A 24572-nucleotide genomic window follows, 5' to 3' on the forward strand; every position below is an offset into this window, starting at 1 on the left:
ACAAAGGCTCCTAATTTAGCTGCTGAGATATGCAGTAACATATTGTGTCATTTATCATTATATTATTTTGTCATCATTAAGGACAACTGGTAGACAATGAATTCTTAATCTACTTGTTCATTTACAGTTAATATCTGGTTATTTTCTCTTTATATATATACATATATACACTACCGTTCAAAAGTTTGGGGTCACGCAATTTCTCGCATGGAATAGCCTTCATTTCTAAGAACAAGAATAGACTGTCGAGTTTCAGATGAAAGTTCTCTTTTTCTGGCCATTTTGAGCGTTTAATTGACCCCACAAATGTGATGCTCCAGAAACTCAATCTGCTCAAAGGAAGGTCAGTTTTGTAGCTTCTGTAACGAGCTAAACTGTTTTCAGATGTGTGAACATGATTGCACAAGGGTTTTCTAATCATCAATTAGCCTTCTGAGCCAATGAGCAAACACATTGTACCATTAGAACACTGGAGTGATAGTTGCTGGAAATGGGCCTCTATACACCTATGTAGATATTGCACCAAAAACCAGACATTTGCAGCTAGAATAGTCATTTACCACATTAGCAATGTATAGAGTGTATTTCTTTAAAGTTAAGACTAGATTAAAGTTATCTTCATTGAAAAGTACAGTGCTTTTCCTTAAAAAATAAGGACATTTCAATGTGACCCCAAACTTTTGAACGGTAATGTATATATATTATATACAGAGTGTCCAGTCTGAGTACAGATGTGCGAATAGTTTTCAGATCTATTGGATGAAAATATCCATTTTACTAAAGACTTTGTGTTGTCCAGTGATGAAGCTATCTTTTATGTAAATGGTGAAGTCAACAGACAGAATCTTTGATACCGGTCTCAAGACCAAAAAATTATGTGTTTTTAACCATGTACCCAGACATTGTGGAAAGGCCTGTACATACGTATATACTGTGTGTGCTGGAATTATGCCATATGACGTGACATGATTAAGTCAGTTTATGCAGATAGGACAACATCTGTAATACTATAAAAAAAGATAATATTATTATACATAGTCTGAGTCATTACTGAAGCTTCCCAAAGGCCTTGCATCCTGCAGAGGATCATCACGACACAATTAAAGCAGTGTGGGATTAAATGCTCATCATTGTGTATTTATATATCGTATAAGTTTCACCACGCATAGAAATCTTTAATGAAAACATCTAATATGGCCGCATCATTTAACGCTTTGGTGATTAAGGTATGTTTGCTTATTACAAACTAAGCTGCAGTCGTACTACACTATAGCCACTTACTGGGTTACTGTTGTAATATCACCATTGGATTTCATGACTAATTCAGCTATGATCATCTGAGGCATTTGTAACGCTACTTAAAAGCACAGTACAGAAAAACCTATTCTCATTTATACAATTCAAAATGTATTCAGCTTAGTCATTACTGTTGTGTAGTGTAAACTACCGGAAAAGTTGTGTTCTGTGATTTCATATGTATCTAACTAAGATGAATTGACACACATCTGTTTTATTCATGTTTGGGGATAACGAGATTGGCCTGAATTAGGACTGAACTAATTACTTACAGTAAGGGTGTCCAAACTTTTTGACTTGGGGGGGCAAAAATATGGTTGAAGGCCGAAAGCCGACTGCATGTAAAGTAACTATATATTTATACATGTATACAGCCTCTACATCAGGGGTGTCAAACGTACGGCCCGAGGGCAGGATCAGGCCCGCGAACAGGTTTTATCCGGCCCGCAGAATGAGTTTGCTAAGTATAAAAATGTACCTGAAATTTTTTAATGAAAGAAACTGCTGTTCTAAATGTGTCCACTGGATGTTGCAATAGCAATTCTTTGTATCTTTGTAGATGATGCTACATACACTACCGTTCAAAAGTTTGGGGTCACATTGAAATGTCCTTATTTTTTAAGGAAAAGCACTGTACTTTTCAATGAAGATAACTTTAAACTAGTCTTAACTTTAAAGAAATACACTCTATGCATTGCTAATGTGGTAAATGACTATTTTGGCTGCAAATGTCTGGTTTTTGGTGCAATATCTACATAGGTGTATAGAGGCCCATTTCCAGCAACTATCACTCCAGTGTTCTAATGGTACAATGTGTTTGCTCATTGGCTCAGAAGGCTAATTGATGATTAGAAAACCCTTGTGCAATCATGTTCACACATCTGAAAACAGTTTAGCTCGTTACAGAAGCTACAAAACTGACCTTCCTTTGAGCAGATTGAGTTTCTGGAGCATCACATTTGTGGGGTCAATTAAACGCTCAAAATGGCCAGAAAAAGAGAACTTTCATCTGAAACTATTCTTGTTCTTAGAAATGAAGGCTATTCCACAAAATTGTTTGGGTGACCCCAAACTTTTGAACGGTAGTGTATGTAAAAAATTAACCACATGATGATCTATTTTTGAACAAAGAAAACAGTTATATATGTCATCAAACAGGTTTCATATGTGGTTATAGTGTATATACTGTATATTTATATGTGGTTATAGTGTATATATATTTATATGTGGTTATAGTGTATATATATTTACTCATTCTGTTTTTCAAACTCTTGAAGTCAACATGTGTATAGTCATGTTCATAGTATAATGTACATAATGTATATACCCCCACCCCCAATTTTTTGTATATATTGTTTTTCAAATCACCTGACATGTATACTGTGTTGTACATAATTTATCCATTTTTTTATCATATTTTTTATATGCATGTTACAGGTTATATATCTTTTATTATTGAATGTATCAAATGTGATGAATATTTAATGGACCACAATGGAAACAAGCCTTTTGGCTTTTTGTGCCATCCATTTGCCTTTTTAAAGCATTACATGAATTCAATTCTTTAAGATGTCAATAAACTTCTCAATCAATCAATCAATAAATCAAAAAACAATCTGAAGTTGTCTTTATTTTTAGGTTATCGCGCTGTGATTTTACCAGTCTGGCCCACTTGGGAGTAGATTTTTCTCCATGTGGCCCCCGATCTAAAATGAGTTTAACACCCCTGCTCTACATACAGTATATATGTGTACATATTATATTAATATAATTTTTTTTTTTTTTTTTCCATTTATTTATTTATTTATTTCAGGCAATGACAAAGACGTACAAGTTGACAAAACATAATAATATAAATTAATATAGTGCATTATTGTCCAGTTTTGCCTGAAAGGGAGTGGGAAGAAGATAAGTTATTTAATCCCACCCCCAGTTCTCCATTCAGTGATTATTCACATGAGTTTCACTCTCACTTTGTTCAAGGATTATAATACAGATGTTGTATCATAGTGGCATTACCACAGGTAACAATAATTATTACACTGTAACAATCATTTGTATCAACAATGTAGGAATAATGAATATACCAACAATGGTAATAGACATCATAGCAATAATGGTAAGGAAACATTGAGCACATGTTAACACTTTGAGACAGAGTATAGCAGCAGGTCAAATTAAAGACCCTCATCTCTATATTTGAACCAGACCCCATGTTTGTATAATAGTTTAAATCGATTAATAGTTTGGCATTGCTTGTGTTGTAAGTCCAGTTTGTTCCATAGTTTTACTCCGCATACAGACACACAAAAACGTTTACGAGTGGTTTGAGCTTTCTGCAATAAGAAATATCCAAAGCCTCTCAAGTTATGAGCTTGCACTCGTCTTATAAAAAAACGTTGTAGATTAGGTGGCAATAATTTGTTAAAAGCTTTATATAAGATTATTAATGTATTATATTTAACAAGGTCATCAAATTTGAGCAACTTTGATTGCATAAACAGATTATGAGTATGTTCTAAATAACCAACGTTGTGAATGATCCGTACTGCTCTTTTCTGTAATATGATCAGAGGATGAATTGTGTTTTGGTAAGTATTCCCCCATACTTCAACACAGTATGTAAGGTATGGCAGTACCAAGGTGCAGTATAGAGTATGGAGTGCATTTTCATTGAGGTATAGTTTTGCTTTGTTTATAATTGAGAGGCTTTTGGAGATTTTTGTTTTAATGTGTCTGACATGAGGTTTCCATGATAGTTTACTATCAATTATTACTCCCAAAAATGTATTCTCATTTACGATTTCAATTTGGGTACCATCAATACTTATTTTCTGTTCAGACGTTATGTTGCGATTTCCAAACATTACTATCTTAGTTTTATTTATATTCAAAGATAATTTATTTGTGTCCATCCATTTTTTTACTATGTTTAGTTCTGTGTTTACTGTATTTATGAGCTCATTATAGTCATCACTACTGTAGAATAAATTTGTGTCGTCTGCAAAAAGTATAAATTTCAGTATTTTGGATGTATTAAACATATCATTAATATATACATTAAACAGTTCTGGCCCCAACACGGACCCTTGGGGGACACCACAAGCAATGCCAAGAGTATCAGATAAAAATTTACCCATTTTAACAAACTGTACCCTCCCTGTTAAATAACGTTTTAACCAGTCACCAGCCAGCCCCCTAATTCCATATCTTCCCATTTTATCCAGTAGAATTGAATGATTAATGGTATCAAATGCTTTCTTTAGGTCAATAAAAATACCAACTGCATATCTTTTATGCTCCAGTGCATTAGTAATTTCCTCAATAGCTTCAGTTATTGCCATTGAAGTTGTTCTTTTGGACCTAAAGCCATACTGACCGTCATTGATTATATGATGCTTCTCAAGAAAAGATTCAAGTCGAGAGTTAAATAGTTTCTCTAAGATTTTTGAGAACTGAGGCAAAAGAGAGATTGGTCTGTAATTGGTGAAAGCGTGTTTGTTGTCACTTTTGAAGAGCGGAGTTACTTTAGCGATTTTCATTTGACTTGGAAAGCAGCCAGTCTGGAATGATAAATTACATATATAAGTTAATGGTTTTACAATATTCAGGATAACCTTTTGAACCAATATCATGTTGATATCATGGCAGTCAGTGGAGCACTTACTTTTACACTTCCGCACAATGTTTGTCACTTCCTGCTCATTTGTAGCTGAGAGGAAGATTGACAAAGAATTCTGTTCAAAAGTTGATTTTGTAACTCCATTGTCTGGGATATCAACAGCCAATTTAGGACCAACATTTACAAAAAAACTATTAAACTTGTTTACTACATTACTCATATTATAATCTTCACCGTTTTCATCAATAAAGTAATCAGGATATGTCAACTTGGAATATCCTTGTTTTATTAGACTATTCAAAACATCCCAAGTTCCTTTTATATTATTTTTGTTTTCATATAGTTTTTTTTGATAATATAACCGTTTGCTTGTTCTTATAATATCAGTTAATTTATTTTTGTACTTCTTGTATCGTTGTTCGACTTCTTTTGTTTTTATTTTGATGAAAAGTTTGTAGAGATTGTTTTTCTTTTTACAGGCATTAATTATCCCTTTTGTGATCCAAGGGCTATTTTTATTTTTTCCTTTTATAAAATATCCTTTTACGGGGCAATGTTTATTATGCAGAGAAGTAAAGATGTCTAAAAAATTACAGTAAGCACTGTCCACATTAGGTTCTCTGTATACTGAAGTCCAATCCTGAACTGCTAAACTATTGTTTAGGGCACAGATTGTTTCCTCAGTTGTTATTCGTTTAGAGATTTTTGCCATAGTGTCTTTGGTTTTCTTGAGATGACAGTCATATAAAGTAAAAACAGGTAAATGGTCAGTGATATCACATATAAATAGGCCACTGGTGACTTGATTTCCCATAATGTTTGTAAAAATGTTGTCAATGATTGTGGCACTATGTGTTGTTATTCTGCTTGGTTTGGTTATGGTTGGATATAGAGACAAGCTGTACATAGTGTCAATGAAGTCATCAACATGTTTTTACTTGGTGGAGTTGAACAAATCAATGTTAAAATCACCACAGATAAATATGGTTTTTTGGTTCACAGAGGAAAATAGTTTACCCATCCACTCATTGAAAGTTTCTATGCTTGAACCAGGTGCTCGGTATACACAACTCATGAAGATATTTGTCTTTTTGTCATTTAGGATTTCCACTGTTAAACATTCAAATAATCCATCGACTGCTATGGTCATGTTTGTTAAAACTTTAAATGTAACAGATTTATGAATGTACAATGCGACCCCTCCTCCTATTTTATTTATTCTGTTTATGTATGTTAATTCATAGTCATTCAGACTAAAATCAATACCTTTATCACTGTTGAACCAGGTTTCAGTGATTGCAACAATGGTAAATGGATGACTAAATTCTTTCAAGTAATCCTTGATAGCCTCAAAGTTAGTGTACATGCTTCGACTATTGAAATGTATTATTGATAGACTATCTCCTGATTTTACACTGTTTTTATATTGTTCGCGGGTAAAATAATTACAGTTTTTAACAATCGCAGAGAAAAAATTATTATCAGGGTCTATGTCCATATCAGTCTCTGTTGTGGTGTGCTCTTGATACTCACACATGTCCAGTTATTTTTGTTGATGTTGGAGGATCTTCTGTAACATGTCCATATTAATACTTGGTGTGGTCTGTGTTCTTGGTGTGGGTAGCATTGAGATGATGTAAAAGTCACAAGCTACATTGATACCAAGTACTGCATCAATGTCAATACTTATCAAGATCTTCTATTTTCCTTATCACCAAGACTTTTGCTTCCTCCGGCGTACCATTTAGTTTGATGAAGATCTTACAGTTCGTTACCAAAGTTTGTTGAATCTTGCCTTGCCTTTTAAGTTGTCGTGCGAACCTTGCGATGTCAGCATTTTTCTTGGTCAAGTGTTCATTGATGAAAACATCTGTTCCTTTGAGTTTGCGCGTCCTTGCCTTAATAGTGCGATCTTCTTCTTTCTGTTTGCGAATCTCATGATGACAGCGGGTGGTCTCTGGTTCCTCATGGGCAGTGGGTGACAAGCCTCGATGTGCTCCAGGTCCATCTCTATCCCCCTGCTTTGGAGATAGGAGGCCACCTGCTGCTCCACCGACTGTGCCTCCTGCACGCTGGGCTCCCCGCTGTCCGCGGCCACCACACGCGTGGAATTTCGTGGCTTGATTTTGATCCCGGTGATGACCACATCATTCATGCGGGAATATTGCTCCAGCTCGTCCACTCGCTGCTCCAGGTCCACAATGCGCCGGTCTTTTTCCACGTTCTGGAGGCGTAATTGTTTCACCTCCTCCAGTAGAACCAAAAGCTGCTCCTGGTGCTCCCTCACCGCAGTCACATCGCCGCACAGGGAAAGGAGTGTGAGCCTCATCTCCTCGAACTCCTCCGATGTGGGGCTTTTCCTCGGTGCAGGCATCACGGTCTATCTGCCGACGCATCCAGCAACAGAAGGAAAAATCCACCTCCGTATCTCAGGCCGGTAATGCTAGCCGGCTCCGGTGTGCTAGCTCGCAGCACCGATCGACACAAGCTACAAAGTGTCATGGCACAGTGACACAGCGAAGCCAAAAAAGCACAAAAGTACAAAAAAGTACAAAAAGTTGTACTAGCTTTGCACAAGGCGATTGCCAAACTCAACAGCCCCACTTCGAAAACAGCCAAACGCGCGCAAACTCCAAACCGGAAGTGACGTGCAAACCGGAAGTGGATATATAATTATTATAATTGGATATTGGCCCGAGTGTGTGCATGTGAGTGTGAATGTTGCCTATCTGTGTTGGCCCTGCGATGAGGTGGTGACTTGTCCAGGGTGTACCCTACCCTGCCTTCCGCCCAAAAGCAGCTGGGATAGGCTCCAGCCACCCCCGCGACACCGAAAGGAAAAAGCGGTAGAAAATGGATGGATGGCTATTAAGAGTATGTGAAAGTTTGACTCTTACCTTGTTTGTTTCCTTGAGGACCTCCTTAACATTTTGTAGTCTATCAGAAATATCAAGCAACTTAAAATGCGCCAAACATGGATAAGCGGAAAAAGTCTGCTGTCGCTCCCTACTGCGAAAAAGCTAAGTACTGTCTTTCTGTCTGTGTGCTTCTAATTGTTTTATAGCTTTCTTTATTCCTCCTCAAACATATTTAGAAGTCTTATCAAACTTACAAAGCACCCACTCTCTGTCTCACCGCCTCTCTCTCAGCTAAGCTAGTCGCGGTCGAAGGCCACTACGCTCCGAAGGCGTCTGCTCCCTCACGCTGCTGCTACAGCTCCAAAAGACAGCAAGAACTCGACTCGGTGAAATAAACAACCCGAGTATGGCTCCCTGCTCTTCGTGCACCGTTCTCATGGATAGGTTGGCCCAACTTGAGGACAGTGTCCGACAGTTAGAGCACAATAATTTTGTAACTTTAGACATTATTCATTAGGTCTCGTCTCGATTACTGTAACGTGTTATTTTCGGGTCTCCGTATGTCTAGCATTAAAAGATTACAGTTGGTACAAAATGTGGCTGCTAGACTTTTGACAAGAACAAGAAAGTTTGATCATATTACGCCTATACTGTCTCAGCTGCACTGGCTTCCTGTGCACTTAAGATGGGACCTTAAGGTTTTACTACTTACGTATAAAATATTAAATGGTCTAGCTCCATCCTATCTTGTTGATTGTATTGTACCAGAAATCTGTGTTTAAAGAACTCCGGCATATTAGTGATACCCAGAGCCCAAAAAAGTCTGCGGGCTTTAGAGCGTTTTCTATTGGGGCTCCAGTACTCTGGAATGCCCTACCTGTAACAGTTAGAGATGTTACCTCAGTAGAAGCATTTAAGTCACATCTTAAAATTAATTTGTATACTCTAGCCTTTAAATGACCCCCCTTTAAGACCAGTTGATCTGCCGTCTCTTTTTTCTGCTCTGCCCCGCTCTCGTTATCACGTGAGCACGGATCAGCCTCCACTCCTCTGTGCATAAATTGGTGACGTCTCTGCGCTGCTGGCTTGTCTCCATTCAAGATGATCCCCTGCTGGCCTCCCAGTGGACTGGACTTTCAGATGAAGTCGGGACCCGGGGTGGACCACCCCTTATGCCAGTGGTTCTTAACCTGGGTTCGATCGAACCCTAGGGGTTCGGTGAGTCGGCCTCAGGGGTTCGGCGGAGTCTCCGCCACGGAGGCAAAGACACATCCGACTTATCGTGTAAATAAAAACTTCTCCCTATCGGCGTATTATGAATACTCCCAAACAATGTTCCCTCTAATTTTCCATCTGATTTGCAGGTTGTTTGATTGATCGATTAAAACTTTTACTAGCAGATTGCAAAGGAAGAGAATACATTATATGAAACAGTACAGTTTACACAGTACAGTACATATTCCGTACAATTGACCACTAAATGGTAACACCCGAATAAGTTTTTCAACTTGTTTAAGTCAGGGTCCACGTTAATCAATTCATGGTAATGTGTGTAAGGTGTGTAATTTGTTGTGAGTTCATGCACTGTGTTGGTTTTGTTCTTTGAACAAGGTGATGTTCATGCACAGTTCATTTTGTGCACCAGTAAAAAAACATAACTTTTTCTTGAATTTGAAACAAAAAACATTTTATTTTTCACTAAAGAAGGGTTCGGTGAATGAGCATATGAAACTGGTGGGGTTCGGTACCTCCAACAAGGTTAAGAACCACTGCCTTATGCATCAGCCGGTGACGTCTCTGCGCCCCGACGTGTCTACATGCAAGACACGTCTGTGGTCCCTTCCAAGGTTTCTCGTTGTTCCCATTGGGTTTGGTTTTTTCTTGCGGGATCTGAGCCGAGGATGTCGTTGTGGCTTGGGCAGCCCTTTGAGACATTTGTGATTAAGGGCTATATAAGTCAACTTTGATTGATTGATTGATAAGTGTGGAGACTGTTTTGCATTTTTCCCATCATGTTTTGTAATAGATTTAAATGGGTGTAATTTTGAATTTTATGGTGAATGGACGTTTTTTTAATAATATTATCAAAGTCCAGTAACCATGTCTATTGACATTTTTTTTTTGCACCATGACTAGGGAAGGTTGTTAGAATTAGGTCATATAAGTTCATGCTGTTTCATTCAGTTTCATTCAGAGAATAATTAAAAGTAATGTACCTGAAAAACTCATGTTGTGCACTGGATGGAGACAATAGGAAGCATCATCCTTTAAAAATGGATGCAATCTCAGTGTGGGCAAGATTCCTGATTCAAAACTCATAGCGTCTCGTGGGCCAATTTGAGGACGTTGTTGGGCCGTAGTTTGGACATATCTGCTCTACATACATACGGTACAAAGCAAATGCCAGTCAGTTACAATATTGCCTGTGGAGTGAAGCACAGCATTGTCTCATCAATCCAGGTTGACAACAAGCGCTACAGTACTTAATTCAGAGCTAGGATTCAATTGCAACAAATGTGAATAAATATAAATAAATAAACCTTCTAATTTCTGGATTTTGCTGTCTTGAGTTGCTTTCGACTCTCTCTGTTCTTTTTGTTCTGTTCGAGGGTTGCCAGGGAAACAGCATAGCTTTGAACATAGTGAGCATCATTGGCATATGATACATTTGGGCAAACAAATCCGTGCTCATGTATGTACCTGTTAGTTAGCTACTTATTGCTGTCTCTTGTCTGCGCAGTTTACTATATTGGTAATGTGGGAGAAATAGAAGTTTTGAAAAAAACGAGAGAGAGAGAGAGAGAGAGAGAGAGAGAGAGAGAGAGAGAGAGAGAGAGAGAGAGAGAGAGAGAGAGTATTATTGTTTTTTTTTATATGTAGTCTACTAACTATTTATTGGTTAGTGCCACACAGTTTATTTTAGGTAGAAACTCTACTGGTGTCAATGATAAAATCATTCAGGAATCAGTTAACACGTTGGTCCATTTTTGCCATGTTTCTCATCACATAGTTCTTACTTGGAAAGTGCCCCAGTCAGTTTAACTGTTGGCCATTAAAGATCATAGGCAATAACACCGATCTGAAGCTCAGCACAAATGCAAAATAAAAACAGTATCCACAAAGACACCATTCCAGGGACATTTGCTCTCACTTTCTGCAAGAAACACGAAGCACACTGAGGCATTAAGCATTAAAACAATGCATGAAATACTTCAATTATATTTGTCATACAGCACTGGGTACAGGAAAAAAAGAAAAAAAACAGCCTACAGTCCATCAGATAAGTGACATGCAACTTCTGTGTGATTATAACTGGGGGGAAAAAGGACCACATGTGGTGGGAAGTAACCCAGGTAACAGAGCTCATCCAGCACATGACATTGGTAATGGTAACATCATTTTTATCAACACTGATAATATTGCTAACATTAAGTAATTTTCCATCGCAGAAACTTTATCAGGAACTTTCCCATTTACCTGGGTCAATAAAGTTGATTGGCTGATTGGCAACACTAAATTGGCTCTAATGTGTGAATGTGAGTGTGAAGGTCTGTGTTGGTCGTGCAATGAGGGGGCGACCAGTCCAGGTGGTACCCTGCCTTAAGCCAGTGTGTAGCTGGGATAGGCTCAAAGCCCGACAAAGCAACGAAATGTCGTTCTTATCTGTACTGTAAAGTTCAAATTTGAAAGACAATAAAAGGAAGTCTAAGTCTAGTCTCTCTGTCTATTCCTACACTATATTTTCCTTTAGATCTATTCTCATCTACCAACTTCTTTTGGGTGTCTTTTTGACACTTACATGTCATGTCTCCTGTAATGTACCACATAATTATTTGGTTTTTTTAGTAGATAATTTACTAACATTATTATCATTGAAAATGTAATGTAAAATTATATAACATGCATGCAAAGAACTCAGAAAACGTTTCCCATTTGGCAACTCAATCCTGTCACCTCTGATAATATACTTCCAGTGTTGAGACCTCTGTTTACATCCGTCACGTCAAAAATATACCTTCTCGCTGGCTACTAATAAATGCTCTAGAACTACAACTGGTTTGGAATTAACAGTGTTTGGATTGTAATCATCCAAATATGATTAGCAGCAAAGTAGAAAGCTGTCAACATTGTGGCTCGGAGAGCAAATGCATACGAAAAAAAGTAAGCTAGCTCGATGATGCTAATTATGCTAACTGGCGAGCTTGTTTCGGCGTCACTGATTGTCTCCCTGTCCTGCAATTCAGTGTGGTGTTTAGGCAAGGGGAACTGTGAATACCTGCGGCTGAGGCGAGCATTCATAATTTTTTGTTTAGATCTTATTTTTTTTATATATCTTTAAAAAAACATAGAAGTGATATTTTAACATGAAAATTAATGTTTAAAAGCATGGATTTCCAAATTTTCACGGATATTTCACATGCCTGGTAGCATCAGTCTAAACCTCAACTACAAACCTTGTTTCCATATGAGTTGGGAAAAATTTGTTAGAGTATATATAAACGGAATACAATGATTTGCAAATCATTTTCAACCCATATTCAGTTGAATATGCTACAAAGACAACATATTTGATGTTCAAACTGATAAACATTTATTTTTTTTGCAAATAATCATTAACTTTAGAATTTGATGCCAGCAACACGTGACAAAGAAGTTGGGAAAGGTGGCAATAAATACTGATAAAGTTGAGGAATGCTCATCAAACACTTATTTGGAACATTCCACAGGTGAACAGGCAAATTGGGAACAGGTGGGTGCCATGATTGGGTATAAAAGTAGATTCCATGAAATGCTCAGTCATTCACAAACAAGGATTGGGCGAGGGTCACCACTTTGTCAACAAATGCGTGAGCAAATTGTTGAACAGTTTAAGAAAAACCTTTCTCAACCAGCTATTGCAAGGAATTTAGGGATTTCACCATCTACGGTCCGTAATATCATCAAAGGGTTCAGAGAATCTGGAGAAATCACTGCACGTAAGCAGCTAAGCCTGTGACCTTCGATCCCTCAGGCTGTACTGCATCAACAAGCGACATCAGTGATTTTTCCATCTAAAATTAATATAGCAATAATATTACTAGCTACACATTAGACACATATGTGGCAATCAACTTGTGAACACTTAAAAATAAATAAGCTGATAATTAATTGTCTCCATCGCTGATCAGCTTAATCTGTGCCATTACTGACAGATCATAGCAGAACCTCCATTTACAAACGTTATTGGTTCATAAACAGGGTTTGGAAATGCAAAAGTTTGTATAGTAAAGCAAATTTCTCCATAAGAAACAATGTCAATATGAATAATGGGTTCCAGCCTGGACAAAAGTCCATACTTTAGTTAAGTTTACGAAAGGGAAAAGGCACCTTGGTTCCATTTTCTAAACTTTTTGCTGGAGTTGTCTTTGTTCACCTACAGTGTAGCCTACCACAAACATAACTGAAACTAAGGGCAACCACAGAACTATATATAGCAATACACTCTTGTCTTTTTTAAATTATCTATCAGACATTAATGGATGAATGATTTAACTACCTAACTGTAGAGTTAAATGTACTATCTAATTTGGCTTTTGGTGAGTCGGCAGGTGAGAACATGGCTGGTAATCACACAGGTTGATTGTCGCTGTCATCACATCTCGCCACTTTAAGGAAAAGTGGTCTCTCAAATTGTGGCATGGAAATTTACGAATTTCGGACCAGAGCTCCGAAAATTTTGCATTTTTTCCACGTCCAACTGTAAGTATTCAGCTTCCTGGTATGTGTCTTCTAGGCTAATGGATTTAGGACAAAACAGTTGTTACCTTAAATAGGTGTGAAAGTAAAGCTATAGTTTAGAATGGTTATTAGCTACTTAGCAAGTTCCACACGGTTGTTAGCCTTGATGGTAGCAAGAAATTCCTTTTGGGGTTGGTCATCACATTTTTGCAGGGTTTACGTGTATACTGTACAGGGTGTTTGATCCCTTAATGTAACTGAATGTGGCGCACCGCCACAGTAAATTTATGGCCGCCACACCTTATAAATAGAGGTTATTTTTAAATGAAAACAAATTAGAGTAGTATAATGCATTGTAGCCTCAAGAAGAAGTCACACAAAGTCTGACGCCATTTTAAAATGTTATTGCCAAACCGTATTGTAACAAATGGCCCAATTCAAACAGCTTTTTACCTCCCGAGCAAACACATTCTTCTCCATGCTTCCCCAAACACACAACAACACTTTCTCATTCTATGCCAATCCAATTTCAGGCATAGACGGTGTGTTTGATCATATCAAAACCACACGAGCATAAAACACTAACAGATCGGTACATACATACATATAGTATATATACATACATACATACATACATACATATATTAGGGTTGTCAAACAATTAAAATATTTAAATCGCAATAATCGCATATTTCATAGTTAATTCAAATTTAATTGTGATTAATTGCTGCTAGTTATAATTTCGGGGGCTATGCCAGGTTGAATCTGTGATATTTCTAACTGAATAAATGGTTCTGATATTCCCCCCCCCCCCCCCCCCCCACTTCCACCGCACCCACCCTCATCAACTAGCATTTATTTAGGTGCAAATATCACAGAACAACATTACAAAACATCTATGACAAAGCATGATCGTAATGTAAGACATTTTTATTTTGTAAATGTCAGGGTTTTGCCAAACCTGACTCTCGCCAGATCCTTGTAGTTCGCTGAGCTCCACACAAGGATCTGGGATCGAGGGCAATGCAAACTCCTTCAAGATAGCAAAAAATAATGAACCAATCAGGATCGCCGGGCGGGATTTCATAGATGTGACGTAGTGCCGAAGCGACTGTTTGATTCAAACAACAATGGCGGCAAGCAGTGAGGAGTCGTGTGCTGACATTGATTCTGCTATTGCAACTGTTTTGTCGAATCTGACATTGCTGCGTTGTTTCAGTAAAAGTTCTCTAACTTTTCGCTCTGTCGTTATCCAATATGTCGGCTGTTCTGTTTTGGATTTCCAAGCGTCGCTCCCATCAGCGTCACGGCTTGATTTGGATGTGAGTGGTTGAAAAGGCATGTTATTCAAGAAAACGGACAAGTGGTTTATCCAATCACATACAAAGATTTTTTTATTTTTTTTCAAGGCCCCGCCTTCTGGAATACATCTCCTATTGAGAAGTCCCAGATCTTTGTGTGGAGCTCAGTGAACTACAGGGATCTAGCGAGAGTCAGGTTAGGTTTTGCCTACATTGCCAAAATACCTGTGGCGGTGGGGGCGTGGTCGATATGATGCCATCACATGATTTTCTATGATGCATGTATTCTTTAAAAAGGCAAAATAATTTAAATATACATTTAAAAACAAATCTGTTATTATTAACTATAGTATTAAAACATATTTTTCTTACATAATATCGTTTTGCTCTATTTTTAAATTGTTGCTGCGTATTGTATAATGTACTTTGTTGAGATGATGATTTTTAGAGATTTCTCCAATTCTTTTAGTCACTCTTTCTTTAATAAAAAAAAATATTTCTTTATTATTTATTGGAGACTGTACTCCTGTTTAGAGACTCTGTTTGGATACTTCTGTCGCGAGAGAGAGAGAGAGAGAGAGAGAGAGAGAGAGACAGAGAGAGAGATCTGAAGGCATAAGAAAAAGTATCTGCATTCTGCATTTGATTGTTTACATTTGATTATTAACAATCCGGGGAGGGTGTTAGTTTAGGGTTGTAGCTGCCTTAGGTGCTTTAGGGTTGTAACTTTTATTGCGGTTTTGAAGGAGGATAGAGATGCCCTTTCTTTTATACCTATTGGGAGCGCATTCCACATTGATGTGGCATAGAAAGAGAATGAGTTAAGACCTTTGTTAGATCGGAATCTGGGTTTAACGTGGTTAGTGGAGCTCCCCCTGGTGTTGTGGTTATGGCGGTCATTAAGGAAGTTAAGGAAGTAGTTTGACATAAACTTTGGTATCAGGGAGGTGTAGCAGATTTTATAGACTAGGCTCAGTGCAAGTTGTTTTACTCTGTCCTCCACCCTGAGCCAGCCCACTTTGGAGAAGTGGGTAGGAGTGAGGTGGGATCTGGGGTGGAGGTCTAGAAGTAATCTGACTAGCTTGTTCTAGGATGTTTGGAGTTTAGATTTGAGGGTTTTGGAGGTGCTAGGGTACCAGGAGGTGCATGCGTAATCGAAAAAGGGTTGAACGAGAGTTCCCGCTAGAATCCTCATGGTGCTTTTGTTGACCAGAGAGGAGATTCTATAGAGAAATCTCGTTACCTTGGTTGCCATTTTATCACAGGAAATATTAGCCTCTAGAATGGAACCTAGGTAGGTGACCTCATCTTTCCTGGTGATAACAATGTCACCCACTTTTATAGTGAAGTCGTTGACTTTCTTAAGGTTGATGTGGGACCCAAACAGGATGGATTCCGTTTTACCCAAGTGTATGGATAGCTTGTTGTCAGCGAGCCAGGTGCAAGTTTTACAGAGTTCAGCACTGAGGATTTTCTCCACCTGTGACTTGTCCCTGTCTGATACCAGCAAGGCCGAGTCATTCGCAAACAAGAACAATTCACAGTCGCATGCCGATGACAAGTCGTTTATGTATATTAGGAACAGTAAAGGCCCTAATATACTGCCTTGGGGGACTCCACAGCTCACTGAGAGGGGGGGGGGGGACACGGTGCCGTTCACCTCTACCACCTGTTCCCTCCCCTCCAAGTAAGATCGCCCCAGCTCGATGAGGTTTTGTTAAATCCGATTGCTCTGCGCTTATCCAACAGTATAGCGTGGTTAACGGTGTCAAAGGCCTTCTGAAGGTCCAGGATGACCATGCTGCAGTATTTGCCCGCGTCCACCTCATGTTTGATGTGGTCGGTCAGATAGAGAACGCATGTGACAGTGGAGTGGTTTGTTCTGAGGCCGGATTGGAATTTGTACATGAGTTTATTAGTGGCGAGGTAACTATCGACCTGTTCATAAACTATTTTTTCCATTACTTTCGAAATGGAACTGAGAATAGAAACAGGTCGGTAGTTGCCAGGTTCCAATTTGCTTCCTTTTTTAAAGAGGGGAGTTACTCTTGCTTTCTTAAAATCTTTTGGTACTTGGCCTTGTGAAATTGAGAGGTTTATTATGTGCGTGATGATTGGGGCAATGATGGAGGCAGAGTCCCTGAGGAACCTGGAGGGAATATTATCAAGGCCGGTGGCCTTGTTTGAGTGGAGCGCGCTCAATTTTTTAAGCACCTCATCAGCTTCGCGTTCCTGGGAGCCTTTCTCTCATTAAAAGCCACCAGTGTCATCTTAAATTGTGAAGATGGCTGTCCATGTGTATATCTCGAATTTATTAAAGTATGTCTACAGCGCGGACATGCCTCCGCTCCAGACAACCCCGTACAAATGGCTTACGTCACCACAACATCGGTTACAGGAGCACGTTCCGGTGGTTAAAGTACGTCCTTTTCCCGCAAAATTTTAGGCGCATCATTAGGCAATAGTGCGCAAATTAATAAACTATATATAGCCATTCATACTGTAACTACCCACTGGTGTTAATGTGTATGTTAGTGTGTTATGATGGTTATTTTTCCCATGGTCAGTGACCACACCGTGTCGGCGGAGAATGAACAAGTGTTGTGTGTCTAGAAATGAAGCACAGAGGAAATACTTGTTGGAATTGGGCCCGCTGTTATCATAAAAATGGCAATAAAAGCTAAAAAGGAGGTCAGACTTTGTTTATTATCTTTTGGACGCTACAATACATTATATTACTTTATTTTGTTAGGTGTGGCGGCTAATATGAAGCCGTTTAAGAAGAAACTTTAAATGTATTTAAACCGGATGTGAAGCGTACCGCTTTTATTTTGAAGCCAGAAAAGTGTGTGAGTGTTTTGAGAAAGTGTCTTGACATGATTTAATGTCGGATGGACTGTATGCAATAAAAAGTCTCCTTTTAACATTCTGCCGACCGTCTTTCATTTCTGTTAAGCTTTTATGTCCTCTCACTTACTAAATTAGTCACAGTAACAATCTAAATGTTATGTTATCACTGCACCTTAATTGTAATCTGAACACGGAAGTGAAGCACCACCCACCTCTTGCTGCAGGGATGTCGCCTCTTATCATGGCCGAAATATAGTTCTTTCTTGTTGGGAGAGCAACTTGCCATGGCTTTGAACCTGATATTTTCATAAGGTAGACTTGTTTTTTTGATAATTTCTGCTCGCTTGTGGTTTATCAGTAGCAAGTGAACTGCAGCCAAGTTCCCCCAACTACGGCACGGCCCGAGTGTCAAAAAGAAAGTTTTTGCGTTGATTGCCCGTGACCACGCCCCTAACCACACCCCCACCACCACAGGTATTTTGGTCATTTTTGGGAAAACCTGCTGTATATCCTTACATATCAGCAGTGTTGGGTTAGTTACTGAAAACCAGTAATGAGTTATAGTTACTAGTTACTTCATTTCAAAAGTAACTCAGTTACTAACTCAGTTACTTACACCAAAAAGTAATGCGTTACTTTGAAAAGTAACTATTTAGTTACTTCTTTTTTTCTTTTCTTTTTTAAAAGCTCCCATTAATGCCCTTTAGCCTTTATTTCAGTACTGTTATTGCACTGGAGAATAATACAATGTGTTGATCAACTTGACATGCATTTGCATCACTGAACTCTGCTAAGCAATGTGGTCTACATACAACACACAAAGACAAAGATATGTTACAAAGGCCAATTTGTTTCTGGCCAGAACAAATTGACAAAACTATTTTAAATAGCTGCAACATAATGGCACTTTAACTTGAACTTGAAGTAGATAGGATCTTTGATCAAAGACACAACTTACATTTAACTAAAATGTTATTTTCTTTGTGCTCGACAAAAGAAAAGTATTGAGAATTTCTCCTTGTTAAAAAAATCGACTCTTGGCTTCGCCTTGATGTCTTGTTAGTTGTTATGATAGTAGCGTTTATGTGTGTGTGTGCGTGTGTGTGTGGCCCTTTAAGATATGACAGCATGTGGGTGAGGGACGTCAGTGAGTGAGTGGGCGAGAGAGGTGAGCGAGCGGGACAGTGAGTGCTTGCAGGTGCTCTAGCTTGGTGGAGGGCTGCGTCCAATAAAGTCACAAAGTTGCAACAAACCGCCGGCCTCGTCATTCACCCTCAGCTGTAAAGACCACTTCCGGGTAAAGTGAAGGTTGTTAGCCCCGAAGGAACGTCTCCCCTGCGCTCCTCAACTACGGTATGGGAGCCCCCCACCCCCGCCCCCACCCACACAAAGCACGTACGCCCTTTCTTTTCCACCGCAGCGCTGCCACAAAACACACTCAGACCTTCAGTTTCTAGCCGATACTACATTAAAAATAACGTAAAATAACGCAGTAACGCATCATGTAGTAACGGTAACTGAGTTACTGAATATAAAAAATAACGCATTAGATTACTAGTTACCGCCGAAACTAACGGCGTTACAGTAACGCGTTACTTTACGCGTTAGTCCCAACACTGCATATCAGGCTGGCCTAAATAAGTTTTCTGTCCATGTTACTTGCTCATTTTGTGTTAAGATGCATTAAGTTAAGTATAGTATGTCTCACTGTATCAATAAACAGACACAATTAGCCATTTTTCTACCGTTTCTATGGTAGCTGATATGAGTGGGATGAACCGGAAGAAAGTTGGTTGACTTTTTAAGAGTTGAAGTGAAAACAAGACACATTTTTCTTTGTTTTTGTTAAACATTTGGCCGTAACATTTTACAGTACAGTACAGTGTAAAGACATAAGTAATCCCGCTATTGCAGTGGTTCTCAAAGTTTTTCCACCAAGTACCACCTCAGAAAAATCTTGGCTCCCCAAGTACCACCATAATGACTAACATCAAAATACAGTAGCGTAAGCCTAAGTATTCATTAAAAACAGAGAAGAGGTTTTATCTTACAATTATATATAATTATTTAGACTTCCTTTTTATTGTCATTCAAATTTGAACTTTACAGTACAGATAAGAACGACATTTCGTTGCATTAGCTCATGGTAGTGCAGGATAAAAAAGCAATAAGGTGCAGATATAAATAAATAAATAGGTTACTGTACAGATAAATTATATGGTGACTATAACATTACACAGTTTGAACATTAACACTGTGTTTGAATATGTTAGAATAATTATGTGTAAGTTATCACACAACTCTTATGCTTAAAGGCAGTTGCTATAGTTATTATCAATTGTGCTGAAGTTGTACTTTTCTATCTGTGCAAAGTATCAGTGTTTGTGTCCAGAACATCGAGTACCGTGACGCAGACAAAGCAGAGACAGGGCAATATCACGAGTGTCCGCACATTTGCATTTCTGAATAATCATATATTGTGTCCAACTGGGGCTGCTGAAATTACCCCCCTTCCTTCAGAAGCAGCGTCAGTGATGTAACCAGGGACCTCCCAAATAAATAGAGGAGCATGTAACTGAGTGTGCAGCCCCAAACATCTCTCCTCATTGAGCCAAATTGAACTCTGTCTCTCCATGATTCCTTGCTTCTTGTCTGTTTAATAGATGTCATCAGTGTTTTAACCTGACAGAATATAAAAAAAATTAAACACTGTACTTTAATCCAGTTATTATTTGGCGTACCACTAGATGAAGCCCACGTACCACTAGTAGTACACGCACCACAGTTTGAGAATCACTGTGCTAATGTCTTTAAAGATGGACATCCGTTAGGTCCGGCCCCTTTGGTAGCCTGGGGCCTCATGTATTAAGAGTTGCATGAATTTCCTACTAAAAATGGTTTAAGCTCAAATTCAGAAAACGCTGTACGCACGGTTTCAGATGTGTTACTGTGCACACGCAATAATCCAAGCACATTTCTTTTTTACATCCTAATCAACGTGGAATTGAGTGTGCATGTTAGTTTGCAGCTGGCTACTCATTGTCCATGCCCCCATTTAAATATGGAAATCATATTTAAATTAGTCATGCCCCTGAGATCCCACACTGCACAATCAAAAATCACAAAGATAATGAACAAGATGGCGAAAATGAAGGAATTCACCAACAAGGGGTAGGAGGTGCTTCTTGATGATCTGCTATAGCATAGTATAGACCGTATATGCAAAAATATACAGTACTTTTAGGCAAGCTGTCAATGCTGTGGATTCAGAGAACTGCAAATAAGAAAATAAGTGGTACTACATCAGAAAAGAAGGTGAAGAAGAAAATGGATGTGGCCAAAACAGGCGTGGCGACCAGAGATAAAGCAGTGCTCACCCCGTTTGAAAAGATAGTCGCTGCAATGATACGTCAAACTTTAGAAGAGGTGGGAGCATATGTGAGTGACTCTGATTACACCCAAGATAAATATTATTTGTGAAACTTACAACATGTGCTGCGATGAGGTGGCGACTTGTCCAGGGTGTACCCCGCCTTCCGCCCGAATGCAGCTGAGATAGGCTCCAGTACCCCCCCGCGACCCCCAAAAAAAGGGACAAGCGGTAGAAAATGGATGGATGGATAACAACATGTGTTCATTCAGTAGCCTGCTCACAGCCAGATTACAGTTTCATGTGAAAATTATGTAATATTTTGTTTGAAATCTTTTAAATTTACACATGCCAGCATATCAAAAAGTATGCAAAATACTTTGACTCGTGTTTGATTACTCAATTTATTATGACAACTTAGCAGAGCTACTTGCGGTATAGCAGCCGCGTGGCACAAAATGGGACCATTCTTCCACCGTCTCCGGTGCTTTTATTGTGCCGCAACCACCGACTTTTGCAGCTGTCAGCCAGACCGGCCAAGCTGTGCTGGAGTAAGAAGAACACATTGGGACATAGGTGGCAAAATGATCGCCTCGATAAATTAATAGAGGTCATCCTAAATATGAATATGCAGCATTAAATGCGCGGCATAAATGATTGCCTCGATAAATTAATAGAGGTCATCCTAAATATGAATATGCGGCATTAAATGTGCGGCATAAATGATTGCCTCGATAAATTAATAGACGTCCCTACAAATATTAATATGAGTATAAAACATTAAATGCATTGGCTAAAAAGTAAATATTTTGTCCTTGCCTCAATCATTTACATTGTTTAAGTCAAATGTTGGCAAAACCCGAACGACCACCTTGTGTCGCCAAATATTCACAGCATGTAGAAATGTGCGTACGTCCGTCATGAAGTTGGTGTAAGGCACCGCACATTTTCACGTTCAGTTCACCCTTGATACATCTCAACTTTGCTGTGAAAAATGGTCCGCTTGGTTTTTGTGCATACACAAGCTTAATACATGAGGCCCCTGGTTAACTTCCATTCTGTTTCTTACAGCATTTCTATAACGCATGTGTTTGTTGAGTTTGTGTTTTTTGAGTTTGCAGTGTTTTTGGGTTTGCAGCATTTTTCATGTACAGTATTTCTCTTTTTGCTGTTTTTAAATGATGTTTGTGTTTTTGGTTTTGGATCATTTCACTGTTTGAAGTGTTTCCACTTTGCTGTGCATTTTCACCAAACATCATACATTACAAAATACATGGACCAAGGACATTTTTGTGAAGTTCTAAACAAAGGGGTTAACAGGAATATGAATGTACTGTATTATTATAGTCACTATTGCATTAAACTTGATATGTTATGCATGTGCTTTAGGGGGGGCTTAAGTGACTTAATCTACCTCTTAATACCACCTCGATTATATCACAGACAAACCATCAGTAACATACAAAAACACAATAAAACAAGGCGTGGCATTACAAAGAGAGGGGCATTTCACATATTGGGGATAAATATCATTATTACTAGAGCAAGAAACATATAACCTGCAATCACCAGTTGAAGCTGCCTCAAACAACTCCAAACCTCTATGTTGCATGCTCATCTGGAGCATACAGTTTAGAATCAATATTTATCTAATAACATGACAATAATATACCAAATCTAAATCTTACCTCAAACGAGACTATTAGTTTCTTTGAATTTGCCTCGTAAAACAGTTTTGCTTTATAGACGGAAAATGCTAGAGTTACAGTATTGTACAGTACACTTGCTCGCTGTTGTTGTGAGGGGAATATGAAATTTGATTGGTTAAACAAAGAACCTCATTGCTAATGTGAGATCAGGCCAGTTCTACTGATTGCCTTGACTACAATGACATGGCATCACATAAAGAAGCTGAAATCAGATGAGACACAAACATTTAACTTACAGGGCAGTGCAGCCCAGAGACCTAGTTACCAAATTAAGATAAGACTTTTTTGGAATAAATGAATACCTGTTAATAAATACAGTGCTAGGAGAGGTTGTGAATGCAGGTTAATGCTTCTGATAGTGTTTAGGCAAGCATAGTTGTAGGCCTTGCTGGCCCTGACGGCCCACCATTGCCTTCAAAGGAACACCCCCCATGCTTAAAAATTGAATGATTTCAATAAGAGCCCATTGTTTTGGTGAGCGTTAAGCTTGACCTTTAAACAAATGCAATTGCCTTTGAGGAAAGATGTGTAAATGTCTCTGAGAAAATCAAACAGAGAGAAATAAACTCTGAATATCGACATGTCCTCTAAATGGCAGCAGCAACCTGCTCCCCATCACAATATGGAGATTACCTTTTCATCGTCTTCCGTGAAGAGTTCCACACTTAAAGTCTTGTTGATGGCTTGAGCGACGCCAATGATCTCGCCATCGCTGTTGTGAATGGGCATGCACAGGAGCGACTTGGTCTTGTACCCTGTCAGCTTGTCAATTTCATCGCTGAACCGGCGATCCTGCAAGCCCACAGAGAAGGACAGTACACAATTAGCACATCAAGGTCAGGGCTTTTTGCAAGCAAACATTTGTTAATCTTCTGATTTTCATGTGGCGTACACCAGGGGTGACAAACCTTTTATACTGAGGGCCGCATACTGAAAAATGAAAGAATGTGAGGGCCACTTTGATACAGTTTGTACATTTGAAATTCTAAAACCAATTCAATGTACATCAGTGTATGCTCAACTATTTGAGAAAAACATTGTTATCTTAGCTTTTGTATTATAAGTGAGAAAGCAAGCCGCACTTTTGACAATGAAAATGTACAAATCATCAAAACCTCATATCTGGGACGATAAAAGTATGCAAAATTATTTTTCTTTGGTTCCGGCACTAGTATAGGATCATCCTGCATAATTGTTAAGTGCAGCATTTTTGTTTTACTTTATTTAGTTTCCGTCGTAAGGTGTTCCTGGATGGCTTTAAGACAAATTAGTTGAGTATGCTGATACGTTTACATATTTTTGTGTGGCTCAAGTTCAGAACAAATTTCCTCCAAACTAAAGTAAGTTTGTATTGTAAAAATAGGACAGTGTTGTATATTTTGGCTACTTTTACACATTGTATATGAAAAAAAGCACAGTAAGATCAAATAATGGAGTTGCATGAGTTAACTGGATGCAGACCAATCACATGAAAAACATTTAAATCTAAGGACCGGGGGCGGGACTTATTCTTTCAGTATAGATTGTATTCACCTGACGTTATGTCAGGTGAATATGCGAGATTTGAAGTGGTGGGTCTGTTGTCATAGCATTGTGAACGGCTTTCGCCTTTCTCAAAAAAAAAAAAGCCCAATGCTTGCTTTGTTTTAGGCTGTTGGAACCATTCAAATAATATTTGAATATTCTGAGTTTCTCATTACAGGACCTCTCTGCTGTTTTTAAGGACCTTCTGCAAAAAAGTTAGTCAAAGACCATCTCTATCACTGCACTCTAGCTTTTACCAAAGGTAGCAATCATAAATGAAGCTTTCAGCACATACACAACGTTAACATCTCTAGCTATATTCTG

General features: G+C 38.6%; 1 protein-coding gene across 1 annotated transcript in view; it reads right to left on the bottom strand.

The window, feature by feature from the left end:
• pde11a (phosphodiesterase 11a) overlaps window positions 1–24572 on the bottom strand; it is a 153225-nt gene that overhangs the window by 122058 nt on the left and 6595 nt on the right. Inside the window, exon 2 of the mRNA XM_062069935.1 lies at window positions 23358–23516. Coding sequence (XP_061925919.1) covers window positions 23358–23516 — 159 coding nt within the window. The remainder of the gene's footprint in view (window positions 1–23357; window positions 23517–24572) is intronic.

This window comes from Entelurus aequoreus, linkage group LG14 (genome assembly GCF_033978785.1).
Source record: "Entelurus aequoreus isolate RoL-2023_Sb linkage group LG14, RoL_Eaeq_v1.1, whole genome shotgun sequence".
In the NCBI taxonomy this organism is placed as follows: Eukaryota; Metazoa; Chordata; class Actinopteri; order Syngnathiformes; family Syngnathidae; genus Entelurus; species Entelurus aequoreus.